Below are 23,206 nucleotides of genomic sequence, written 5' to 3'. Positions count from 1 at the left end.
TCCCCCCACTCTGCTTTTCTCTGTATCTTTGTTAACTCTATCCCTTTCTATCCCTAGTCTATCTTTGACTTTCTCTCTCCCCGTATGCACTTTCTGCACTCCCCCTCACTCTCTGTTTCTGCTTTTCAGTACATGTATGAGGGTGTGAAGATCAGTGACCTGGCAGTGGACCTCTCCATAGTATGGAACGGCAATTTCATCATCGACAATCCAGAGAAGATTAAAGGTGCCTCTGCCATCCATCACTACTATGTCAGAGAAGTGTAGTGCACTCAATTCACAGTGGAAAGATGGGTCATAGAGAGCACTTCAAGACTCCCAAAAGGGCCTTGAGTGAAAATTCACAATAGCAGGGAGTGTCATCCAGTCACCTGGGGGCCTGGAAGGTGAAGGGTAAACCTTCATGTTTGTTAAGTTTGGCTCTCAGGGCTGTGCTTAGTTTCCTTTTATTCATCATGCAAGAAAAGGTATTTGTCAGTTGCCATTGTACACTGGACATTAAATACATCCCTGTAGTCAAGGATATTCACAGTGACAGCCATGAATCTTAACAAGCCCCGTCATAATTTAAATAAGCTACTTTATGTGGAGATAAATATACTGTAAGTTATTTACAGGAGAGGGGGTGTAAGAGACAGACTTCACAAAAAGGTTTATTGGATTACTTATCTTTGGTTTTAAATACTTTTTTAGCTGTGTTTTATGAATATTATTGAATTCACATGGTGATTGCCTATGGAAGAAGCTACAGTAGCTATTTATGGAGGTGAATGTAAATGTTTAGATTGAAGAGTGGCATCTTATACCTTTTTATAAAAACATCCATATTGGTATGTAAACTTACTTATTATAACAACTCAGACTGTCAATGTGTTATGTTCTAGTGCACCTCTACAAGTGCAGTGCCCAGAGGGACAGCTGTGGCATGTGTCTGCGGGCAGAGAGGAAGTTCCAGTGTGGCTGGTGCAGCGGTGAGGGCAAATGCACCATGAAGCAGCACTGTCCTCCAATCTCCCCCTATGCGAGCCGCTGGCTGGACCTCTCTGCCAGGAATGTCAAGTGCACCAACCCACGCATTACTGAGGTTAGTTGTTTGTTTGGCTGTTGCCCAGTCTGTCAGTAAGTTTTAACATATAGTGTATTTAATTATACAAACACAAGAGTTTCTTTAGTCACGTTGTTAGAAAGGAATTAAGGATAAGCACTTTCTCGAGTGGGGAGAGACATACGCTGCCATCAGTCTTAGCTGTCATCCTAATTAGAACAGCAGAGCTTCAATGTGGAGGCTGCCTCTGTACCATTATTTTCTCCCACAGCATTTCAACAAAATCATAATAAAACTTACTCTGGACTGGGTAAAAAAGCTGAAAGAGTTGGTAAAAGAGTCATAAATTATGATACTGCAGTAAGTTCTTCTGAATTTGAAGGTGGAAGTTGCAGCTGCAGCAAAGTGCTGTTTTGTTACTCATTGACTCAAATGCATTATTAATAAAATATGAAGATTATCAATAGTTTGTTCAACATGGGCACAGAATTCATGTTATTACTTACATAACATGCAGAGTGTAAAGGCTTTGAACACAAGTGCATTGCTCATAAATGTCCAGTCAAATGTCTATTTCCCAGCTATCCATCCATCTACACCCTTTACTGTACAGGGAACTGAATGCCAGTACACCTTTTACAGGTAGTCTGTGAATATCAACAACAAACGCTAAGTCTTTGCCCGCTTTCCAGTTTCCCATGCAAGTGCCTGTTTACTTGCGACTATCTCACATTTTTGTCCTCGACGGCTGAATATCTTAAGTGTTTGACAGCTAAACGAATTCAGCCTGTTTAGAAAGTGGTGATGGATCTTTTATGTCACAAACTCCTGTTCATTCTCTTGAATGAGGCACAGTGGGTCAGGCACAGAGATGCAAGGCTCTCCCACTTCAAAGAGCCGCTAGCCTTTGAAGTCCCTGTCACATTATTAGTGTTTCTGAAGGAGCTGCAGCAGAATGAATCAACTACCAAGTGCTGCTCAGGAGTGGAGGCAGTGTTGCTCCAGCATTGCCCCTGTTCTGCCCTGCCAAAGGTGTCCAGCTGGGATGCTTAACTTTACACAGGAAGGGAATGTGAATAGGTTTCTCTAGGCTTTGTTATTCATTGCATTATTCTTTAAAGTTTGTTTGAATTACTTCTCCGACTCCTAAATGAATAAAAAAATTGGGACTGTAAAGCAATCAAAGTTAGGAAGTAAGTCCGAGTTGAACTATGTATGTTGTTCCTAAGATTTTAGAGGGCCAAAAACAAAACTGACTGCAGCAGTAGATACAGTCTGTCTGAACAGTCAAAACAGGATTTTTGTCAGTACACTTAATCTTCAAACATATTTTGAACCAGGACTTTACAAGAGCTAATGATTCAATGATTCTCTTGGGTTGGACAGAACTAGAAAACTGTTTAATCCATGTAGCTCTCTGTTAAAACAATAACTACTTACATTATTTTGAAGTTAAAGCCTCTTTAACACTTTATTCTTCCTCTATCAGAATAGACTTATAATATTTGACATACAATGAAATAAAAAGTCTGGTATGTAGATAACATAGTAAGTTAATTAAGGAATTACAATCATAACGTTGTGGAAAAAACTGACAAGCTGATACTATGGGAACCATAATACATGAAGTCACACATCACCTTAGTTTCAGTTCTTTCTTCTCCCCTACGTAGGTGAGCCCAGTCGCAGGGCCTCTGGAGGGGGGCACCCTGGTCACCATCCAGGGCTTGAACCTGGGTCTTTCCTTCTCAGAGCTGCAGGACAACGTGGAGGTGGCAGGAGTGCAGTGCACCCCAAAGGAGGAGGGATACATCACTGCAGAACAGTAAGACACTCCTCCCCTTCCCTTGCTCAGAGATGCATGGTGTCATACTGTACTGTACAGAGGCATACTGTGCAAATGTATACACAAGCACAGGAATATAAACACATGCCATATTTCCTTCTCATTCATACTATTTTTCCTCAGACACGAGCACAGTCTGTGAATAAGCTGGAGCCTAGTGATGGCTCATCAGGTTGTAGGATTGCGTGGGGGGCTTTGCATTGCTCTGGTGCAATCAGAGCCAAAGGAAGAGACAGTCTTTGTGTCGTTTTCGTTATGAGGCTGTCGGCACAGCTGTAATTGAAATGCGCTGCATGTCGCTGACTGGAGGGACAATCTGTTAGCCATGTGTTTCTCTCACAGCCATGTAATGTGATTGGGCTCAGGCTGCTGGGACTTTATTTATATCCTTATAAAAAAAAAAAAAAAAAAAAGAATAGAACATGCCAGCAGATAATTTGAAAACTCTTGTGATGTATGAACAGAAGGGTTGGGCAGGGACGATTCACTGGGTGCTCTTATTGTATCGGGGAACAGTTTCTTGTGCAGAGCAGTGTGTTAGGCAGGACCATTTATTTGGCACACAGTGCTTTAAAACATGGCATTACAGCTGTTACAAGCATTAATTTTAGCATGAGGTCAGTTGCTATAATGACTTATTCATGGTGCACTTTATCTTATTGACCTGACAGGCAATACTGATTTATTGAAGAAACCCCTACGTTGTCATGGCAACCGGAGGTAATGGTGGGTGGCAATCTTGCTGGAGATGGGGAGGGGTGTAGTTTATCATTTGAGTTATATTGCTGTTATAGGTTTCCCATTAGTAAGAAAGATGGCCTTCTGTATTGACCCACAACTTCTATGAATGTCTGCCTCAATCACGCTGGCCAGCAAATGCCATTTCCCCACAGTGCAATTCATAAGAAATGTGATTCAGCACAGCGATTCTGCTGTTTATGTGTGTGTGTGTCTGTTTGGTGTTATTACTTGTATGCAAGAAGATCTTTGTGTTTTTGTACACCTATATTCATGAACGCGTGTCTTGTCTCTACAGGGTTGTGTGCGAGATGGCTGCTGCACCTAAAGCAAGTGCTCCAGGTCCAGTTAAGCTCTGTGTTGGCGAATGTAGACCAGAACTACGTGCACAGTCCTCTCAGCTTTACTCCTTTGTGGTAATTCTGACACTATAACACACTTAATTTGTGCATTTTGTAGAAGTACAGTATAATCAGCTGATGTTGATATAACAGGGCTTTTCAGAATAGGACAACATTAATGCATTTTAGTTCTCCACAGATCCCTTCGATGCAGGCGCTAACTCCTGGCAGAGGACCTGAGTCTGGGGGCACCAAGGTCACCATTGCCGGAGAGAACCTGGGTGCAGGCAGCACTGTGAATGTATACTTTGGTAATCAGACCTGTGAGCTGTACAGGTGAGGCTGATGATAACATAACCTACTGATGCTATCTTAACTCCAGACACAGTCATTTAAGTGAGAGTACCTCTCAAGATCCCCACCCCCCCCTCCTAATCTCTATAAAATGTAGTATAGTAAATGATTGCTCTATTTAAAGCACTCTAGATACAATTATGTGCTAAATGAAAGTCTTAATAATGATTTGTGAGAAGGTGCTGAAAGACACAGTGGTAGATATTGTTCTCTGTGTATTTATAGATATCTATTTAAAGTTCAAAATGCCTCACATGGTAGGAGTCAGGAGGGTGAGGAGAGGAAGCCATTAGCTAGAGCACCCTCTAATTACAGTGTTCCATCCCTAATGTGTCTAAGGAGATGGGACAGACTATAATGAATCCTCTCCTCTCATGGTTATGTGCATGGCTCATACAGTAAAACTGCATGACGTCAGGAATTTGCTACTGCGGTAGCAAGTGGGCAGTCACAATCAAAGTCATGAATAAATCCCTCTTTTGGTGCTCCCACCAGGAGGACCATGTCGGAGATTGTGTGCTTCTCTGCACCATCTGTGACAGGAGCGGGAACAGTGCAAGTCAGTTTGACTGTCGATCGGGCCAAAGTCCCTGGGAGTCTGGCCTTTGAGTACATAGAAGACCCTACAATCCAGGGCATTGAACCCCTGTGGAGCATTACCAGGTAATAGAAAATCACTGCATACAGCATATACAGAATGCAGGTTGCATTTCTTGTGCATTTGTGAACACTGCTTACTCACAGAATGTGAATAACAGTGTCATGTTCTGTTTTCCAACAAGATTGTTAAATGATAGCTAATCTGTGTTCACAGCAAGGTGACGTGCACAGTTAAATAACAATGTGCTCAAGCAATAACAAAAATAGACAGAGGGAGACGTCAGTTACGGGTTGGAGTTTGGAGGATTTGGATTTTTATATAAACACACTAAAATAATCAAACTCAGTACGTCAGTACTCTTCACGAATGAGTAGGATGCTGCTAATATTATGATGAAAGTGACTTTGTTGCATAAATATCTCTATCACACCTGAAAGATTTATTACCTGTTTTCCACTAAATAAAAGACGGCACTTAATTTGGGTTCGGGTGGGATTACCCAGCACTACGTCCCTGCAGATTAGACTTCAGAGAGACACCCTGGCCCTCAGCCTAGTGACAGGAGGAGCTTTGTGGAGCTGCAATCAAGAGCCCTCATCATGAATGTACAGTCCCACTATGTGGCCCTACAAGCTCAGGTAGCCTTTGAAGTGTGAGAAGAGAAGGACTGGCGCTCTGTCAGGCTGACTAGCCCGGCCAGTTTTTTTTTTTTTTTAAACCATTTTTCCTCATTTCTCTCTTGTATTCTCTCCTCTACTGCTTCCCAGTTCACTCTGCTGTTTTCTATGCTCACACTGCAGCTCAGGTTATGCAAAGATTAGAGAGTGTTGTTTATTTTAATCATATCTAGCACAGATATGTAAACAACAAGCACCTTTATTCATGCTATGCCAGTCTCACAGTCATGGATGAATATAAAATAGCAGCCAGCTGGTTTGCCGTTTGATCTGGCTCTTCTGCCCAATAACAAATAGCAAGCTGGGTCAAAAAGGCGTCATAAAGATTTTTCCATGTGCAGTCTTCACTCTTATGACAGTTTACATTTGTATCTAAGCTACTTTGGGTGTCGAGCACTTGTTTGTGCATACTGTATGTAGTGTATGTGTGTTTCACAAATAGGTCTCATCATCCACTTTCTTTCCTCCAAACAGTGGACACACCACCCTGACAGTGACTGGAACCAACCTGGATGTAGTTCAGGAGCCGCGGGTCAGAGTCAAATATGCCGGCCACGAATCTGTCAATGTGAGTGTGACAACTGCTAATATACTGCACTCAGCCTTTATTGATGTTGCTCACTTGAGCTGATAGAAAACGGCACAATAGAGTGGTTCTATATTGACTGTTAGCTAGTATTATAACAGGGTCGATTTAGTGTTGTGGTCAACATACTAGTTTTTATTTTAACATACTGATCTGTGCTGTAATGCATTTTGAATCCAGGCTAAAGCATTTACACAAACTAATCCATACAAGACTATATATGGTTGATTGGTTTAATGTCTGTTTTCTTTACTCTGTAACTACACACATGTAGTGTGAACAAAGTCATAAAATGGGCAATATCCTAAAATACGCACTCTACACCAAACAGCCTGCAGCATGGAAAGTAAAACGAGAAGCAGTAGCTCGAAATACAACAGCACAACCTTTAAGGAAGTGTCTTTTAAAATGTCATTGTTGCTGTGGTTGTAAACATGAAGCCATTCATAAACAAAAGAGGTTAGAAAGAGGGTGCAGACAAGTGGTTCATTCCAAAATGAGACTTAAAAAAAAAAAACAACTCAGTTTTGGGAGGTGATTTATGGTGCTGATTCCGCTTGCCCGTGCTCCTCAGGCAGGTCACTTCAGAGTGATTGATTGTTTTAAAGCGTTGGGGCCCCGATGGCTAAAGTCCAGTCACCTTTAGCCCAGAGTTTTTGACTTTTAAGACTTCACCTTGCTGTAGGGGTGTTGGAACTGGAGAAAACTTTTGGCTTGACATTGAAAGAGATCAATATGATCTCAAAACTCAATTCCAAAAAGGCAGTTAAAAGATGAAAAATCACAAAAATATAAAAGCTTAAAGGCATCGACTGTAAACCGAAGGTGAGGTGAGGTCTGCAGTGCAAAGAATCACTGTGTTTAACAGATAACAGGTAGAAACATGAACGTGAAATTAATCCGAGTTGAGGATGCTCAAAATCTGGCAATTTAACTATAATGTGGTGCAGAAGAGGGTTTTTTGTGAGGGGTAGGCCCTGAGCCAATTAAATGGTGTGTTAATGACGCCAGCCCAGTATCTGAGCCAGTCAATTAAAACTACATGTACCACAGTGTCACTGGCAGCACTGAGATCTTAAGGGATTAAGGCTGAACTTTCACCCAAATCAGCTGCTAAAGGAGGGTCACTGGTAAATTTAATGAGGGCAGTCTCTTTATCGCACGTATCTCGAAAACATAACTGGAATTGCTTAAAAATGTTTTGAATCACTAAAGCAGTTAATTGACTTGAAACAGGCATCTATGAAACCTTGGATAAAACTGATGCTTAGAAAGTGGCCTGGAGCCGGTGGAATTTAAGGCATCGGTTTGAAGAACCCCACAACAAAACATATGCCGAAATGCCAAGTGCCAAGAGCTTTATAAAGTACCAAAACCTAATAACCGTGGTGACAAAGACGCACTTTAGGAATCTGGTGTTGACCACATCAAGGGGGTAAGTGATTGGCTTCATTTGAAACACCAGACTCTTGTTGCTATGTGGTTTTTAAACAAATCCCTTTTAACACATTACTAAGGTCTGTGAATCTGTCTTAGGTGACAGTACTGCAATTGAAAATAGCATTTGTAGTGACAAAGCAGCTGACATACACGTACAGACAGGTAAGACCAAAACCACAAGAGCAGGCAGGTGAACTTTGATGGATGGGAGGAGGTAATAAGCTCCAAATGACAGCTAATGAATAACAGTCAGGCGCATAGTTAGTCTCCCGTTATGTACGTTAACACTAAAGAGACCATAAGGACCAAATATAATTATATCTACCGATATAGGTGGTTTGTATGAAACTAGAGCTGCAACATCACTGTAGAATATTTAATAACAATACAGTTGTGTACAGTGTTACGGTAAATACACTGTAGATAGACGTCACAGCACATAACCTGACCTAACTTAATCATCTGACTCCTCTCCAGGTGTGCAAAGTGATGAACACAACCACCATCAGCTGCTTCGCCCCGTCTCTGAAGGCGGAGTACACCTCGGACCAGGAGACGATTAAACACGTGGACGAGTTTGGCTTCGTCTTCAACAACGTCCAGGCTTTGCTCACATACAATAACACAAGCTTCATCTACTACCCCAACCCTTACCTGGAGCCTCTCAGCCTATCAGGTGTTCTGGAGCAGAAACCTGGAGCTCCCATCATACTCAAGGTAATTATGGTTTCTTTTTTTTTTTTAGAATAGAAAGAAGAACCAATATTTAACACTATGCACAGTATAGGATACAGTATTATTCAGTCTTCTTGAGAATTCTTGTGTCCCTTCATCATCAGTCAGTCTTCATTTTAAAAATGATGTTTATGTTTAAAAGAATCCAAATAGAAGTGAGACCTCAACTGGCAGCCTCCATCTCATGTTTGTCTAACATGAGCTGGTGGTGTTTTTCTTAAAAGTAAATTTCACATGACATTCCCTGAGAACTCCTTTACTTCCTGTCAAAAAGAGGTCATGGCTCCTTTTTTTAGTTTCTGGAATAGCCTTTTTTTATCTGCCTTTCACTTTTCGCTTTTACACCATGTGCCCTTCCAGGAACTAAAATCCTTTGCTTTGTTCGCTGTGGAGAAGCAGCATAGCACATTGGTTTATATGCTGAAGCAATCTGCTTTTGTTAGGTAAAATTATTTAGCAGATTTCCTGCTAAATACGATTCACAGTCATATGGCTCACAGTGTAGAATGTGCCACAGAAACTGGCTGCTTGGCTTTTAAAGATGGTCAATTATAGTAATTATATTAATGCATCAAAATTGCATGGTAATAATTTCTGGAGGTAAAAAGGTGACAGATATGACCCACAGGAAATAAAATCCAGAGGTGTAAATACATGCAACTTTGCATTGCAAGCACATCTGATTGACAGTTTTGCCCACTGGGCAACATAATGCAAATACAATAAAACACATCTAATGCTTTGGACCAAAACTTGGCTTGTTAAGATCTCAATCAACTGTTTAGCTTTTAGTATATAAGAACTGAAAGCTCTTTGTTTTTGTTTAATATGCTGTTGTTTTCTGCAATCATTCAGTATATATCGACTCTCTATGTTGCAGGGACGTAACCTGGTGCCATCTGCATCTGGTGGAGCCAGGCTGAATTACACAGTGCTGATTGGAGATACACCCTGTTCTCTTACTGTGTCTGACACTCAGTTGCTCTGTGAACCACCAAACCTCACCGGGCAGCACAAAGTCCTGGTCAGTCTAATGTATTTTCTGCCTATCCAGTGTTCTTCTGTCTGTCTTGTGCGTCTGATTTACTGTCTGCTCGGATGTGGGTCAGTGTTTTGTCTCTACGTCACTGGGTTTGTGGGTCACCAACAGGCTTTTAGTTAGTCGCTGTCTTTCTGTCACTGTCTGTCACTCATGGTCCGGTAGGTTCCCAATTACAGACAGTGCCCCCTCAGACATATTGACAAGCAAATAATGAGTAAAGAGCTATAAAAAGCTGCGGTAGCTCAGTTATTTAAAAGTTGTTTTAATTAAAGGCAGCTGTTGAGGAAACTCATCCATAACTCATATTGTATTTGCCAGTTAAATTCTTCAGAAATAGTGTTTTGAATTCATGCCCAGACTTTTATTGGATTTTTTTCAACATTGTTTTTAAATCCTGTGCTGCATCGTTACCACCCAGGTCCAAGTGGGAGGACTTCACATCTCACCAGGAGAAGTTCACATCCGGTCAGACAGCCTGCTAACCCTTCCCGCTATCTTCAGCATCACAGCTGGAGGAGGGCTGCTCCTCATCATCGTCATTATAGTCCTACTGGCCTACAGACGGAAGTCACACGAAAACGACCTCACCCTGAAGCGTCTGCAGATGCAGATGGACAATCTGGAGTCTAGAGTCGCGCTGGAATGCAAAGAGGGTGAGAGAGACCGATTATAAATCTCTTTGATTAAACCTCCCACTCCATGAGGACATCTTATTTGTAGCTGCATTACAGCGCCATCTGTTGAGAACTTTTGACTGATGGCTTTGTTTTCTGATGATTTATTTGAATTAAGATTTATGTTCTTATAAGTATTGGTTGCAGAACGTGTGAAAGACCAGCTGGACTGTAATTTATGGTACATAGCTCTTAGTGGTTATTTTAAAGCTATAAATGTTAATGCTATATTTAATTTAATTTAACGCTTAGGCAAGACACCTACATCAAATGTATAATGTAAGATACATGAAGGGCCGGTTTGCTCTTGTCAACTTTTCAAGAATCAACAGTATATTGAAAATATAATTATATAAAAGGTTGTGATAAGAAGCTGTAAAGAGCTTAGCAGACAATCTGACCCACTCTTTTCATATGCAGCTTTTGCAGAGCTGCAGACGGACATCAATGAGTTAACCAGTGATCTGGACAGAGCTGGCATCCCCTACCTGGACTATCGCACTTATGCAATGAGGGTCCTCTTCCCTGGTATTGATGATCACCCTGTGCTCAGAGAGCTGGAGGTGAGGAGGTTTTAAAGCCGGGCCGCTCACTTGATTCTGGTTTCAACCATTTATTGGACATCTTGACCTTAAGGCTCTAGTAGTTATACTCCTAAATACTGGAAAGTGATTTCGGCTTGCTGGCAAGTGCTGTCAAACTGCAGTCCAACAGAGCAAAGTGAGCAAATGTCAGTGCACTCACTGTGGTTCGACGTCTGTCTAATGGTGTCTACAGAAGCTGAGGAGTTTGTGAGCAGATTGACATTTGCTGCCTCCCTCCGTCCCTTAGTCAAGCGTCTAAGGGACAAAAGTCAAACTTTTCTTAGACTTTGGCAGCATATTCAGACAAATCAAAAAAAAGTTTGTACACCTGATTCTTACATTGTTTAGGTTTGGTTTTGGAAACTTTCTGTGAGTGTACATCTCACACAATAAACTGCTGGATGTTGAGGGATAGGAGAGAGATCCTAAGCATATACTATATGCTGCATATATACAGGCATTCAATATCGGTTATATTATTATTTTGGTATGTTGGTCTTATATCCAATTAGTTGTGGACCTCATTCCAAACTCAAGACAACATGGTGTTTACTTTGGTTCTGTCCTGATCTCAAGGGTTTTATTCTGAGACACCAAATTTTGCTGAAACTCTGATGATGAACCACTTGCCTTTCCATTAGTTGTGGAATAACTTGTCACGTACTCAAGGTCAAAACTGGGTTAGTGTTGCCAATTATAATTGGTTTAATCAAGACATTATTATGGTCAATGATTTCAAAAGATCTCTGTTCAAAGGAGCCTCTGATTGCAGCTGCGGTAAAAATTCAGACTTTTTTATTAAAATAACAGGCTCTTCACTTTTTAGAAAAATGAAGCTTAGTTAATGTGTTTTTTGGAGTGGATCAGCCAGACTAGTGGTTATGTTTTGCAAATAAACATTTTAGGATTTAGTTACTGCATATATTTAATTTTGACATCATGTTTCTCCCTCCATCTATGCTCCAATTTTTCCCCATCCTCCACTGAGTTTTACCTAATTAGCGTGTTTGCATGTGTGCAAAAATGCATGATGTGTATAGGTGCCGGGGAGCGGACAGGCGAATGTGGAGAAAGCCTTGAAGCAGTTTGCTCAGCTGGTGAATAACAAGGTTTTCCTGCTGACATTCATCCATACACTTGAGCTGCAGCGCTCCTTCTCCATGCGTGACCGCGGCTACGTTGCTTCGCTCATCATGACCGCACTGCAGGGACGGTTGGAGTACGCTACAGACATCCTCAAACACCTGCTGTCAGACCTCATTGAACGCAACGTGGAGAGCAAGAACCACCCCAAACTACTCCTCCGCAGGTAAATCAAAACATGTTTCCAGCCCTCAAAATGTGTTCTTTTTATTAATCAACAATTTGGGTTAAGCTGTTTAAGTTGTGTGAAACTGGTTTGTACAGTGCAGCTGAATGCATGTTGAAAGTTAATCATATTATTAGTAAATGAAGAGCATTTCAAAAACGGTTGAGGACAAATTATGTTGACGGTTCAAATGCTGCCCTGTGAGTTTCAACTGCCCTGTGGTCGGAGGACTTAAACTTGAGGCCCTTTCTGTCACAAACTTGACTAGTTCTGATCAGCACAGCTTATCTTTTGGCATAGATAATTCCTTTGTGCATTGTTCTTTCCAGCCCAGTTACTGCACTTTTGATGGATGAGTAACTAGGCCAGCGAAGGAAAGCCCACTTCTGCTCAGCTTTGTTTTGTGCAGCGGCGTGAAACAGCTGTTAAGCGTGTGAGAAACAGGGTGCCTGAGCAGACAGGTGAAAGACAGCAGTGGTAAAAGTGATAGAGAGCAGGAGGGACTGGCAGAGGAAGAGAATCTAATGGGTAAGAGTAAGTGCAGCAGCGGCAGAGTTGTTGTCAGTCTGACTTATCTTCTTTGTGCCACTCATGAAACATTCAGCTGTAGCTCACGTTTCTTCCCCCATCACCTCTCCTCTCCTCTACTCTCCTCTCCTCCCTTCTCTCGCCTCTCTCCCTCTATCCTCCACCTCTGGTTATCTGCAGATTGTTTTCCCAGTGCTGAGACTGGCCTACTGAATGTTTCATGAGTTTTATCCACTCCCCCCGCCCCTGAAAAGAGTACCCTCTCAATCTGAAGCACACTCATTACATATAAGGATGAGTTCATGTGGGAGCTGGTACAACAAGAACTTGTTTGCCCAAACATGCTGCTCTTGCAGAAAAAAAACATTCTTAAATTTAATGGGAAACCTTCAACAGTGGAGTCGGTACAGGTTAGGGTTCAAATGCAGGTGAGGACTGAAAAGGAGTGACCGAGGCACAGCAGGTTAAGTGAAGGCCAGCGGCTGGCCATAATGCTACAGGCATCGGATGAGATTCAGATTAAAAAGGGCTTATATGCCATTTTTAAGGTGCTGTTACATGATTTAAAGGATTTACTCCAGTAAATCATAAATCTTTCCATCTGGCCTCATGTTAAAGTGCAGACATGGCAAGTAAGAAAAAGTGAAAGTAGACATCTAAGTTACGTCTGCACATTTATGTCATGACCCAAATATGATGTGCGCCAGCAACACTTAACCACAGTATGTCGGAGTATGTGTCCTGTGAGACTGCGCTTCTGAGTAAGATTGTAATTCTCTGTAAAGTCTCCATGTCATGTTTTTTGGTTCCTACAATGTCAGACTCTTCTACAGCTTAAATTATAGAAGAATAATAGGAGCACTCCAACTCTCTGCGGGACGTCTCTTGCTAACAAAGTGTGCTTTCTTCTTGTCTTGCAGAACGGAATCGGTGGCAGAAAAGATGCTGACGAATTGGTTTGCCTTCTTGCTCCACAAATTTCTCAAGGTAAAATGAAATCTTTCTCACACCTGCACTTACATTGCTACAAGTGTCAGTGGCATAGACTTTGACAATGCTGCTATAATTAACACTAATTAAAGAGACTCTTGTTGTAGCTAATGTGTTTTATGGACATTGTGGATGGATAACAGTTACCTGTGGGGTCACACACATCCCTATCTTTTCCATTCAGAAGAAGATAAGGCTTCATTTTATTATGTTTGGTACATCATGCTCCAGTTCCCGAGTCTCACTGTTTGTGTTGATGAATACACATCCGTTTCCTTCCCTTCACTTCTTTCCTGTGTCTTATTTTCCCTTCTCCCACCTTTCACTCTAATCCCTGGGTTCCTTCCAAAACAAAGGAGTGTGCTGGCGAGCCTCTCTTCATGCTGTTCTGTGCCATCAAACAGCAAATGGAGAAGGGACCCATAGATGCCATCACTGGAGAGGCACGTTATTCCCTCAGTGAGGACAAGCTCATCCGACAGCAGATTGAATACAAGACCCTGGTGAGTCACACATTTTGTCTGTATTAATTTCTGTACATCTACAGAAACGTGGCATTTATTTAGCCTGTGCGATTGTACTTTTGTGAATCCTTTGAATCCTATGTTTGTTAGGCAGTGGACAAATAATCTGGCACAGCCAGATGTTCATTTCATCAGGTTCAAGGAGCTTGTAGATGATGTGTTTCTTATAAATGTAGAATATAAAAGCCACCACCTGTCGTGTAATTTTATGGATTTTAAGTCCAATCTCCCACTTCAGGTTTTCCAGACCTCATGAAAAAGGTCTGGTTACTTAAAAAAGTGGTAAAATAATGACATAAAATGAAAAGCATAAAACCAAGGATGCTAAGTCTACTCAATTCTATGGTTTATGCTAGTAGAGTAGAGTCACGTGATAGACCCGCGTGTCTTTTTTTTACCTTTCCATTAAAGTAAAGCCGACTGGGTTCCTCCACCACCCTGTCAGAGTAACTTCCTTCGTTCCTTTAGCACCAAAGCACAGCCAGCCCGCGACAGGATGATACCTCTCTGATCGCCATGTTGGAGAGCTTGAGAGGCTGTGTCTCATTACTTGTTTAATGCCCCCTCTAGAGCTGCACAGCCACATCCTGGAGGTGTGAAATTACATTTCTGGCCAAGATCCTCTCCACTAGGACAGTTTGGTGAGGAGTAGGTAATGAAAGGACACTCCTGGCAAGCAACGCCTTTCAGCCTCTTTCTCTTACTCCCCTCTGTACCCTCCCGTCTCTCTCTATCCTGCATCCCCAGACGCTGAGCTGTGTGAACCCCGACAATGAGAACAGCCCAGAAATCCCTGTCAAGGTGCTCAACTGTGACACCATTACCCAGGTAAAGGAGAAGATCCTGGATGCAGTCTACAAGAACATGCCATACTCACAGCGACCAAGAGCTGCAGACATGGATCTAGGTGAGACGGGTGGAAACATATTATGTAAAACAAATTGTTTATTTCTACTTCAGGCCTTTAAAATTTACCATGGGACATGATCTGTTTCAATAATGACAGGTGGGAAAAGTAAAGATGAGTAAGGGCATGTCAGAGGAGTTGTCACAGATAGTACACTGAGGACGTATGACATCAACAACGGGCTCAACATCATTTTTTGGAAAAGAACCCCCTCCCCATACCTGTTTACAGCCCTAATCAGAGAAATACTCTCCAACACTGACGTTAAACCTCAGTGACAGCACACCTACACAAGGCTTACGCCCACAACATGTCATCTTCAAAGGGAGTAAAAAAGATACCTTGTAGGTAGTGGCTGATATTGCTTCAGGTTTGTAGTTTTATAACTTAGGGGGCTCTTACAGGTTTGGGATTTGGAGAAGATCAGTTTCTTCACGCTTTAATCCCTGTGTAGACACTGTGTCTGTTTACAGAATCACAATCACTTTAATTGCCAAAAACAAATGTACACGAGGCTCTCGTGGTGTCATTTTGGCTGCAGCGCTTGACATCTTGCAGAGCAAACTAACACGGTGCACAAGCATGAAACAACCTCACTTGCTGAGTAAGGGGACAGTGCAAGGCAAAAAATGGACATTAGACGAGCACTAGTGGTACACATATCTCCAAAAATACCATATGTAACATTCACTGTTGATGTAACCTTCAATATTTTCCAACAGAGTGGCGACAGGGCAGAACAGCTCGTGTGGTCCTACAGGATGAAGACATCACCACCAAGATAGAAAGTGACTGGAAAAGGCTCAACACACTCATGCACTACCAGGTCTGTTAATAGAATTAGCATTAGAACTACAGCTATCAGTGAATCTGCAGATTATTTCACTGATTTAATTAAGGTAATATGTCAGAAAAGATGCCCATCACATACATATATTTGCTTTATATTCTGTAGATATTCAACTTGGTTTTAGCAAATGCTTCATTTGATAATTAGTAAACATTCATAATAGTTGCAGATGAATCCTCGGTCAGTCCACTGGTCATTTCAGCTCTAATGAATACACGGACTAAAGAGCTACGGCACTTTTTTTTTTTATCTGCCCTGAATCTTTTCCAACCTTTTATAAAAACTGTGATTATCTAGTCGTTCAAGGGCGTCACAGCAGACAGTGCTGATGAAGGACACAGCATTGCTCATTCATATTCATCACTCACCTCACCTCTGCCAACACTTCCTCAACCTCCCGGTCACAAGCAGGCTTAGTCAACCAAACATGAGCTTGTGTGCCTATGTCTTTTACAACATCTTTTTTTCAGCTCATAAATACGACTACACAGGTCACCAACCTCGGATGAGTCATCCTGTTCTTTGTCAGTCAAATGTTTGTCTTGAGCATAAGCTTTGGGCCAACTGTTACCACTCTCATACAACCAGCACACTTATTCAAACATAGACGAATAAAGACAAAGAAAATCTGCATTTTCTCCAAGCACAGCACTAGCCAGGGTCTACTGCAGAGTCAAAATGTAGGGCCAACACCTGTGATCAGTTTTCTGCAAACTACTACAACTTCGAAACATTCACACGTCAGTGAACTCTATTCAAATATTCATAGTGTAGTAGTCTTAGGTTGCAAAATATTTAACACGTTAGGCCAACATCTCAACCACAGACAGACGATGCCGAGATTTAGTGGAGCCACCAAGGGTCTAGAGCTGACTTGATTCCTTCAGCGTGACTGAATAGCATATAACTGCATCACACAGCTGAACTTTACTGCAATGCAGAGGATTTCTACTTTTTCCACTGATAAAACCTCAGTTAATTCCAGTTTTAATTCAAATTTCAGGTTATGTTTGATGTTAGGTGCATTTTTGTCTTTAAATGAAACCAATGCAGGCATTCAGCGTTGATAGGTTTGGTCTTATTTGGTAGCTAAAGCTGATGTTGTCAAAGCTTTGCTGTATGTTTTTCTATCTAGCAGATAATCATGGTTTAAAGATTTGGATTTATTTCGAGTGTTTTAATTCGGCTGCTCATGAGAAACATTCAGAACCTCATCATTTTCACAAATCCTGGTCCTTGGTTTTATTCTCTGCCACCTTTTCTTTTTTTAAATTCCAGCTATGATTACTTTTCACCAGGAGCTGCAAGCTACAAATTCATAAAAATGAAAGACAGGCTTTACCTTTGTCTCCCAGGTGTCGGAGCGCTGTGTGGTGGCCTTGGTGCCCAAACAGATGTCCTCTTTCAACATTCCTTCCTCAGCCAGCTTCCCACGCAGCATCAGCAGATATGGTCAGTACTGTTTAACAAATACAAGTACTTAATATTCATCCAACTTGCAGCAGTGCTGCACCATCTGTTGCTGCCACTCATCAGTATGTTGTAAAGCACATTATCATACACCATTATAACACACTAAATAAAGAGATGCAATGAGTTGGCCATTAAATGACTTTCAGTTGCTACATCTGTATTTAGAGATTCAGAATAAATATGCATTATTCTTTGGACTAGGTGGTTTCTGTTTTATGAAAAGACACATTAATTCAATGTGATTTATAAAAACAAACCAATAAGAATGACACATCACACAGGATGTCCAGCAGAGCAGAAAACAAAAATCTGAGTGACAGCAAGTGAGGACCAGAGCCCAGATAGACAGCATGCCTTCAGCGAGTGACAAATGATGAAATGATGACAGCAAATGTTTTTATAGTCTCAGCACACACAACCAACCGGCTCACTTACAGACTGCAAAGAGAACAGTCTGCCATAAATTCAGATGTGAGACACAAGTCTGGCAGACTGGTGATCACACAAAGTATTATCTATTTACTGCAGTGGAATATATTTTTATATATGTATATATTTTTCAAATATAAAACTATCTAGGTGTGGACGCTCCCTTCCGCTCCACCCCTACCAGCCCTGACAGCCCCCACTCCCGTGTGCCCATGCTTACCCCTGACCTGGAGAGTGGGGTGAAGGTTTGGCACTTAGTTAAGAACCACGATCACGGGGACCAGAAAGAGGGAGAACGTGGCAGCAAGATGGTGTCTGAGATCTACCTGACGAGGCTACTAGCAACGAAGGTACAACATATTACAAACTGTGCTAATAATGTATAGATTATATGGAAGACAACATTTTTAATCAAGATATCAAGTAGTGCAGAGTTCTTAGGGTTAGATGTAAGAATAATTCATCCCTAGTCATTTTTCAGGGAGCTGTAAACCACCTAACATAAACACTGAAAACAGGAAAATCAAGAGACATAACTTCCCTCACTGTTTTTACAGGGCACACTGCAGAAGTTTGTGGATGACCTGTTTGAGACTCTGTTCAGCACTGTGTGTCGGGGCACTGCCCTGCCTCTCGCAATCAAGTACATGTTCGACTTCCTGGACGAGCAGGCTGACAGACACGGCATCAATGACATGGACATTCGACACACATGGAAGAGCAACTGGTAAGAAAGATTTCTGACACTCTGCTGCAGCTTATTTATATTCTAAGAAACATGATCTTTAGTTTTTTTTTACCACAACCACTGGATTTTCTATTTTTTTATTCTGTTTTAACTTGTTTTGGTGATTTGGCAACACTGGAAAACAGTTTTATGTTTAATTATTATGATTACTTTGTCTTATCCACAATTTGTAACTCCAGTTTTTAAAGTCCTAAAAGAAATATATGTCTTTCACACTCCACCTACACCTTGTTCTCATACCTGAGTAAATTAGAAAATTCAATAAGAAACTGATCAAAAGGAAAATGGACAAGAACATTTTACCATTAATTGGTTCCTTTTTGCAGGAAAGTCTAGCCTTGTCTAAAATATTTGTGTTTCTGTTTTCATTTCTCTTGACCTTTTTTCACATCTGCAGCCTGCCACTGCGTTTCTGGGTAAATGTGATCAAGAATCCGCAGTTTGTGTTTGACATCCATAAAAGCAGCATCACGGATGCCTGTTTGTCTGTGGTGGCCCAAACCTTTATGGACTCTTGCTCAACGTCTGAACACCGTCTGGGCAAAGACTCACCATCTACCAAACTACTGTATGCCAAGGACATACCACATTATAAAAGCTGGGTAGAAAGGTGTGTATGTGCACACATTCAAAGTGTTTTAGCTGAATGTTTTAGTTTCAAGTAAGATTGACACTAAGTAGAATTAGATTAACTGGGTAGAATGCAATTATTGCAGATATGGATATATGTAAACATTTGAATAATTAAACATAATATATTTTTCTATAAAAGGATATATGGATGAACTTGACTTCTCACGACAGCAGACTGAATCACAGTAAAGAGAAAAGCTCTGGTATGAATGACCATGCATCAACACTGACGCCGTGTGTCTCTCCTTTCAGGTACTACGCTGACATCAACCGCCTGCCTGCCATTAGCGATCAGGATATGAATGCCTATCTGGCTGAACAGGCTCGCCTCCACTCCAGCGAGTTCAACGTGCTCAGTGCCCTCCATGAAATCTATGTTTACGTCAGCAAATACAGCCAAGAGGTGAGGATCACTCAACGTACTGTAGCATGAAAATGTGCTGTAGGTCCTTCAAGCATGGTTAGCCAACTGAAGTTGGCTATTTTGTGGTAGTAAACAGCTATAATTTATATTTTTATATTAATACTGGATCAAATAACTGTGTGTAAGGTAATAGACGTTGCTGGTACTGAACCCACAGAGAACCAGTTCACTCTTACCACTCTCACGATGTTGTTTCCAGTCGCAGCAGGCAGCTGTTTTCAATGAAAAGCTTCAATAAACCCACTGGTCACTACTTGCTCAGCACTAAACAGCAGCTGAATAAATCTAACAACAAGTTGGTGAACAAAGTGGAGCATTTTGCAGCTAAACAGCCAGCTGGATATTTCCCTCTGGACTGGGTTGACCTTCAGTAAAAGGAGAGTTAATACTGGACTTAAATTAATTGGACTCAAACACGACTCTCAGTGAATGCCAGTGTTCGTAGCAGGCTCGCAGTTACACCTTTAATCTTTAATTGAAGTTTTTTTGTTATCTCCATTTACAAAATTGCTTGTACTATCATCCAACAGTTTTAGATAAGCAGCACACTTATGTGAGCATATGAGCAATTAAAGCAGGGAAATGTTGGCATTTATTTCTTTAAATACTTTAGTTTTATCTCAGTTACTTAAGAGTATTCTGCTAATATTAATACAATCAGTGGTTAATTTCAAGTATCACAAAATTAATGCAGAAATTTACCTTTCACAAAATGTAAAGTACAAAGTACAGCAAAGAGTAGAAGTACTATTGTTTATATTATTGCTATTGTTGATTTGTATTTTCTATCTGCCATGACTTCTATAGCTGACCAGGAAAATGCATCATGTCCTTGGTCTCACAATTTGCGCCTGTGTGTGTTTCTGTGTGTGTGTGTTTAGATCATTGAGGCACTGGAGCAAGACGAACAGGCCCAGAAACAGAAGTTGGCATATAAAGTGGAGCAGATCATCTCAGTCATGTCTACAGAGAGCTGAGACATGCACATACATACATACATACATATGTAGTACTGCATACATATACCCACACATTACTCACATATACAGTCACACATAAACATACATATGGATGTACACAGACATTCTGGACCTACTTATGTATATTGCCAAAAACTGACAATATATACAGGAAGACATACGTACAGATGCAAATACCTACATATACAATGTACATACACAAACCACGCACATGTCAAACAGCAGATTGTCCCAAAGCACGATTTATAATTTCAGTGTCATTGTTTTTTCTGAAGAAACTCCAACAGGAAACCATCCAACTTCTAAAACGCTCCTATAGAGAAACAGAGAAAAAGGATTTGGGCCATCACGGTTGCTGAATTTGCCGCCAATTCTTTCCCGCTGGGTAATAGTTTGTCTTTGTAGTTGGTGCTTATACTAAATGTATGTGTGGCATGGCTGGAGCCCTGAAAAGAACAGCACTTAATAAAGAGTGAGTCAACTTGAAAAGTCACTGAAGGACCTCAACAAAGACAGAGGCCAATTTAATGGCATGACACATGTGGTGAGACAAGACTTAAAGTACTTTTTATATGTCAAAGATGAAGGACACTTATTCCAAACTACATATCACAGGCTTGGAGTGACATTGCCATTTTGAGCCATTTGGAGCAGAGGAGTGTAACTTTGTGTTGTTAAGCCTTTTCCAATTGCCTTTTCAAGGCTTAAAAAGCAAACACTAAAGACTCTAACATTCTTACTTATCATTTCCTCAATTGAAACTCCCTGTGATGAGTTATTTTTTTGTTAACGGTTGGAAAGGTGAGGATTTTCCAAAATCTGCTGTGGATTGGACAGCGTACACAGCGTACACAGCATCTGCCACTGACAAGGTGAGGGTCCAGCTCTTTAATAATCCCACACTGAGGGGGCATTACTTTCAACTTTGAAATATATGTTGAGATATTTCTAGACCGTATCCCTGGCTTTTTGTGCCAAATATATGTCTCATGTTTCATTCATTTTAAATGCTCCTGTAGAGGATATTAATAATACATGCCATTGTACGGAAAAGATCCCATTTGAGATAGGGAGTTTTGTACAGTGATGATCTATAGACCACTAATTCAGCCATTCAAAGATAAGTGGAGACCAAATTGAACTGTAGCAGAAAGGATGATTAATGATGCTAGAAGCCTGATCGTGGATCAGATTAGCCTAACCCTGGCCGTCAGTGCCGCTCCCCCTCCTCCCTGTCTCATCAGTCATTGTTTACATTGAGAGTAATACTTGAAATGCACCAAGTGTATGAGATATTAAGAACACCTGCTGCTCTTGAGGAGCAATCGGGTTAGATTAAGTTAGATGAAGGCTTTGATGCCTTACTGATTTTCCCAATAAAACCACTTTGAACGTTACCTGGAAATTGTAGGCAACAAGCTGGAGAGGGATTTCTAACCCTGGGGACCTAGAGGTGTGAGAGAAGCTGCAGCTCAGTATAAAGCAGGTGTTCCTTATATTTTGTACAAAGAGTGAATATATAAATAATGATATGTGTTTAGATCAACAGTAGTTGGTCCTTGTAAAGTTCATTCATTAAATGTCTTGCTTTACATCGCTTTCTTTACATCCTGATTACTTCCATGTTTCCGTATACAAATCAAACTTTTTAATTTTGCATTTAAGTGTCCATTACCTGACTGCTTGTTGTCTCATGCTGCTGTATTTATAGAGTGCCATATCTAAACTTTAAAATAATTATCATGATTTAAAAAAAAAAATAAAAATCAGTCTGAGGCATTGTGCTAGTTCAGGGTTTTCATTTTGATTGCTTGTCTTTCACCCACTGCAGTGATAAAAGATATAAAGTCACTGCAACTGTCTATTCTGACTTTATTCTGGAGCACTACTCGTTTTACCATTTCAGTATTACTGGGGTTAATGTACTTCCCACAAAGAACTTGATTCATGTTAACCTAGAAGAACAAAATAAAATAAAGAATCAATACATTTCCTGTTAAGTGTTGAAATGTGACAGAACTCATCTGTTTCATGTGTGGTTTGATCATAATTTATAACGTGTTGTGCAATAAACTGTCAGATGTTAAAACTGTTATGTTTTTTTAAACTATATATTATTGTATAAATACTGTACATAAAAAACACTCCTATTTTGCAAGCAAAATATTCACTTTGTACTGTTGTTATACATTAAATGCGCAGTTGATGAAAATGATTCTGGCTTCTTTTGTTGTGTTGACACTTACTTTTTATGTAAAAAAGAGCTAAATCCAAAAATGAAGCCCTGGTGGACAGAATACTGTGTCCTTAAAATGCGTCACTTCTATGAAAAGTACATTTATATGCTTGACCCTGTGTTGACGTATCTTCACATTCATTTTATAATACAGCATTGATAACACACAGCTTACTGTCCAAAGAATCATTACGTGACTCATAGTTCATGGCTACTAAGTTTCTATGTTTTTATTCTATTCGCATATAAAATGCTGCTGCTGTTAGACGTGAGGTCATTCTGAGATCACACATAACTAGATAATCTACTCTTATTAAGTTAATGGTCCACTAGCGTGCTAATTTAGCAGTTAGACTGTAATTGAGTTTCCATGTGGAGGCTTGAAATGCAAGGCGGTGATTCCAGAGATAGACTAAAATCCCAGGGATGCATCCATTATTCAGGTTTTGTACACAGACATCTCCAAATATGGATGAAGGCTAGGAGGGTGAGTCTTTTTGCAGCTTTGTATG

At 40.8% G+C, this 23,206-nt stretch overlaps 1 protein-coding gene across 1 annotated transcript in view; it reads left to right on the top strand.

The window, feature by feature from the left end:
- Positions 1-22,635, top strand: part of LOC113154573 (plexin-A2-like) — a 60,787-nt gene extending 38,152 nt beyond the window's left edge. Inside the window, exons 11-32 of the mRNA XM_026348853.1 lie at positions 130-226; positions 885-1,084; positions 2,719-2,870; positions 3,928-4,045; positions 4,170-4,306; positions 4,820-4,987; positions 6,077-6,170; positions 8,106-8,345; positions 9,244-9,387; positions 9,824-10,058; positions 10,500-10,642; positions 11,704-11,972; positions 13,421-13,487; positions 13,847-13,993; positions 14,762-14,921; positions 15,644-15,747; positions 17,127-17,223; positions 17,824-18,023; positions 18,231-18,400; positions 18,819-19,031; positions 19,307-19,457; positions 20,360-22,635. Coding sequence (XP_026204638.1) covers positions 130-226; positions 885-1,084; positions 2,719-2,870; positions 3,928-4,045; positions 4,170-4,306; positions 4,820-4,987; positions 6,077-6,170; positions 8,106-8,345; positions 9,244-9,387; positions 9,824-10,058; positions 10,500-10,642; positions 11,704-11,972; positions 13,421-13,487; positions 13,847-13,993; positions 14,762-14,921; positions 15,644-15,747; positions 17,127-17,223; positions 17,824-18,023; positions 18,231-18,400; positions 18,819-19,031; positions 19,307-19,457; positions 20,360-20,455 — 3,402 coding nt within the window. The 3' untranslated portion in view covers positions 20,456-22,635. The remainder of the gene's footprint in view (positions 1-129; positions 227-884; positions 1,085-2,718; positions 2,871-3,927; positions 4,046-4,169; positions 4,307-4,819; positions 4,988-6,076; positions 6,171-8,105; positions 8,346-9,243; positions 9,388-9,823; positions 10,059-10,499; positions 10,643-11,703; positions 11,973-13,420; positions 13,488-13,846; positions 13,994-14,761; positions 14,922-15,643; positions 15,748-17,126; positions 17,224-17,823; positions 18,024-18,230; positions 18,401-18,818; positions 19,032-19,306; positions 19,458-20,359) is intronic.
- Positions 22,636-23,206: the final 571 nt, after the last annotated feature.

This window comes from Anabas testudineus, chromosome 5, assembly GCF_900324465.2.
Source record: "Anabas testudineus chromosome 5, fAnaTes1.2, whole genome shotgun sequence".
NCBI classification, from domain to species: domain Eukaryota; kingdom Metazoa; phylum Chordata; class Actinopteri; order Anabantiformes; family Anabantidae; genus Anabas; species Anabas testudineus.
The sequence above is the reverse complement of the archived record's forward strand: the minus strand, read 5'-3'. Positions and strand labels throughout refer to the sequence as shown.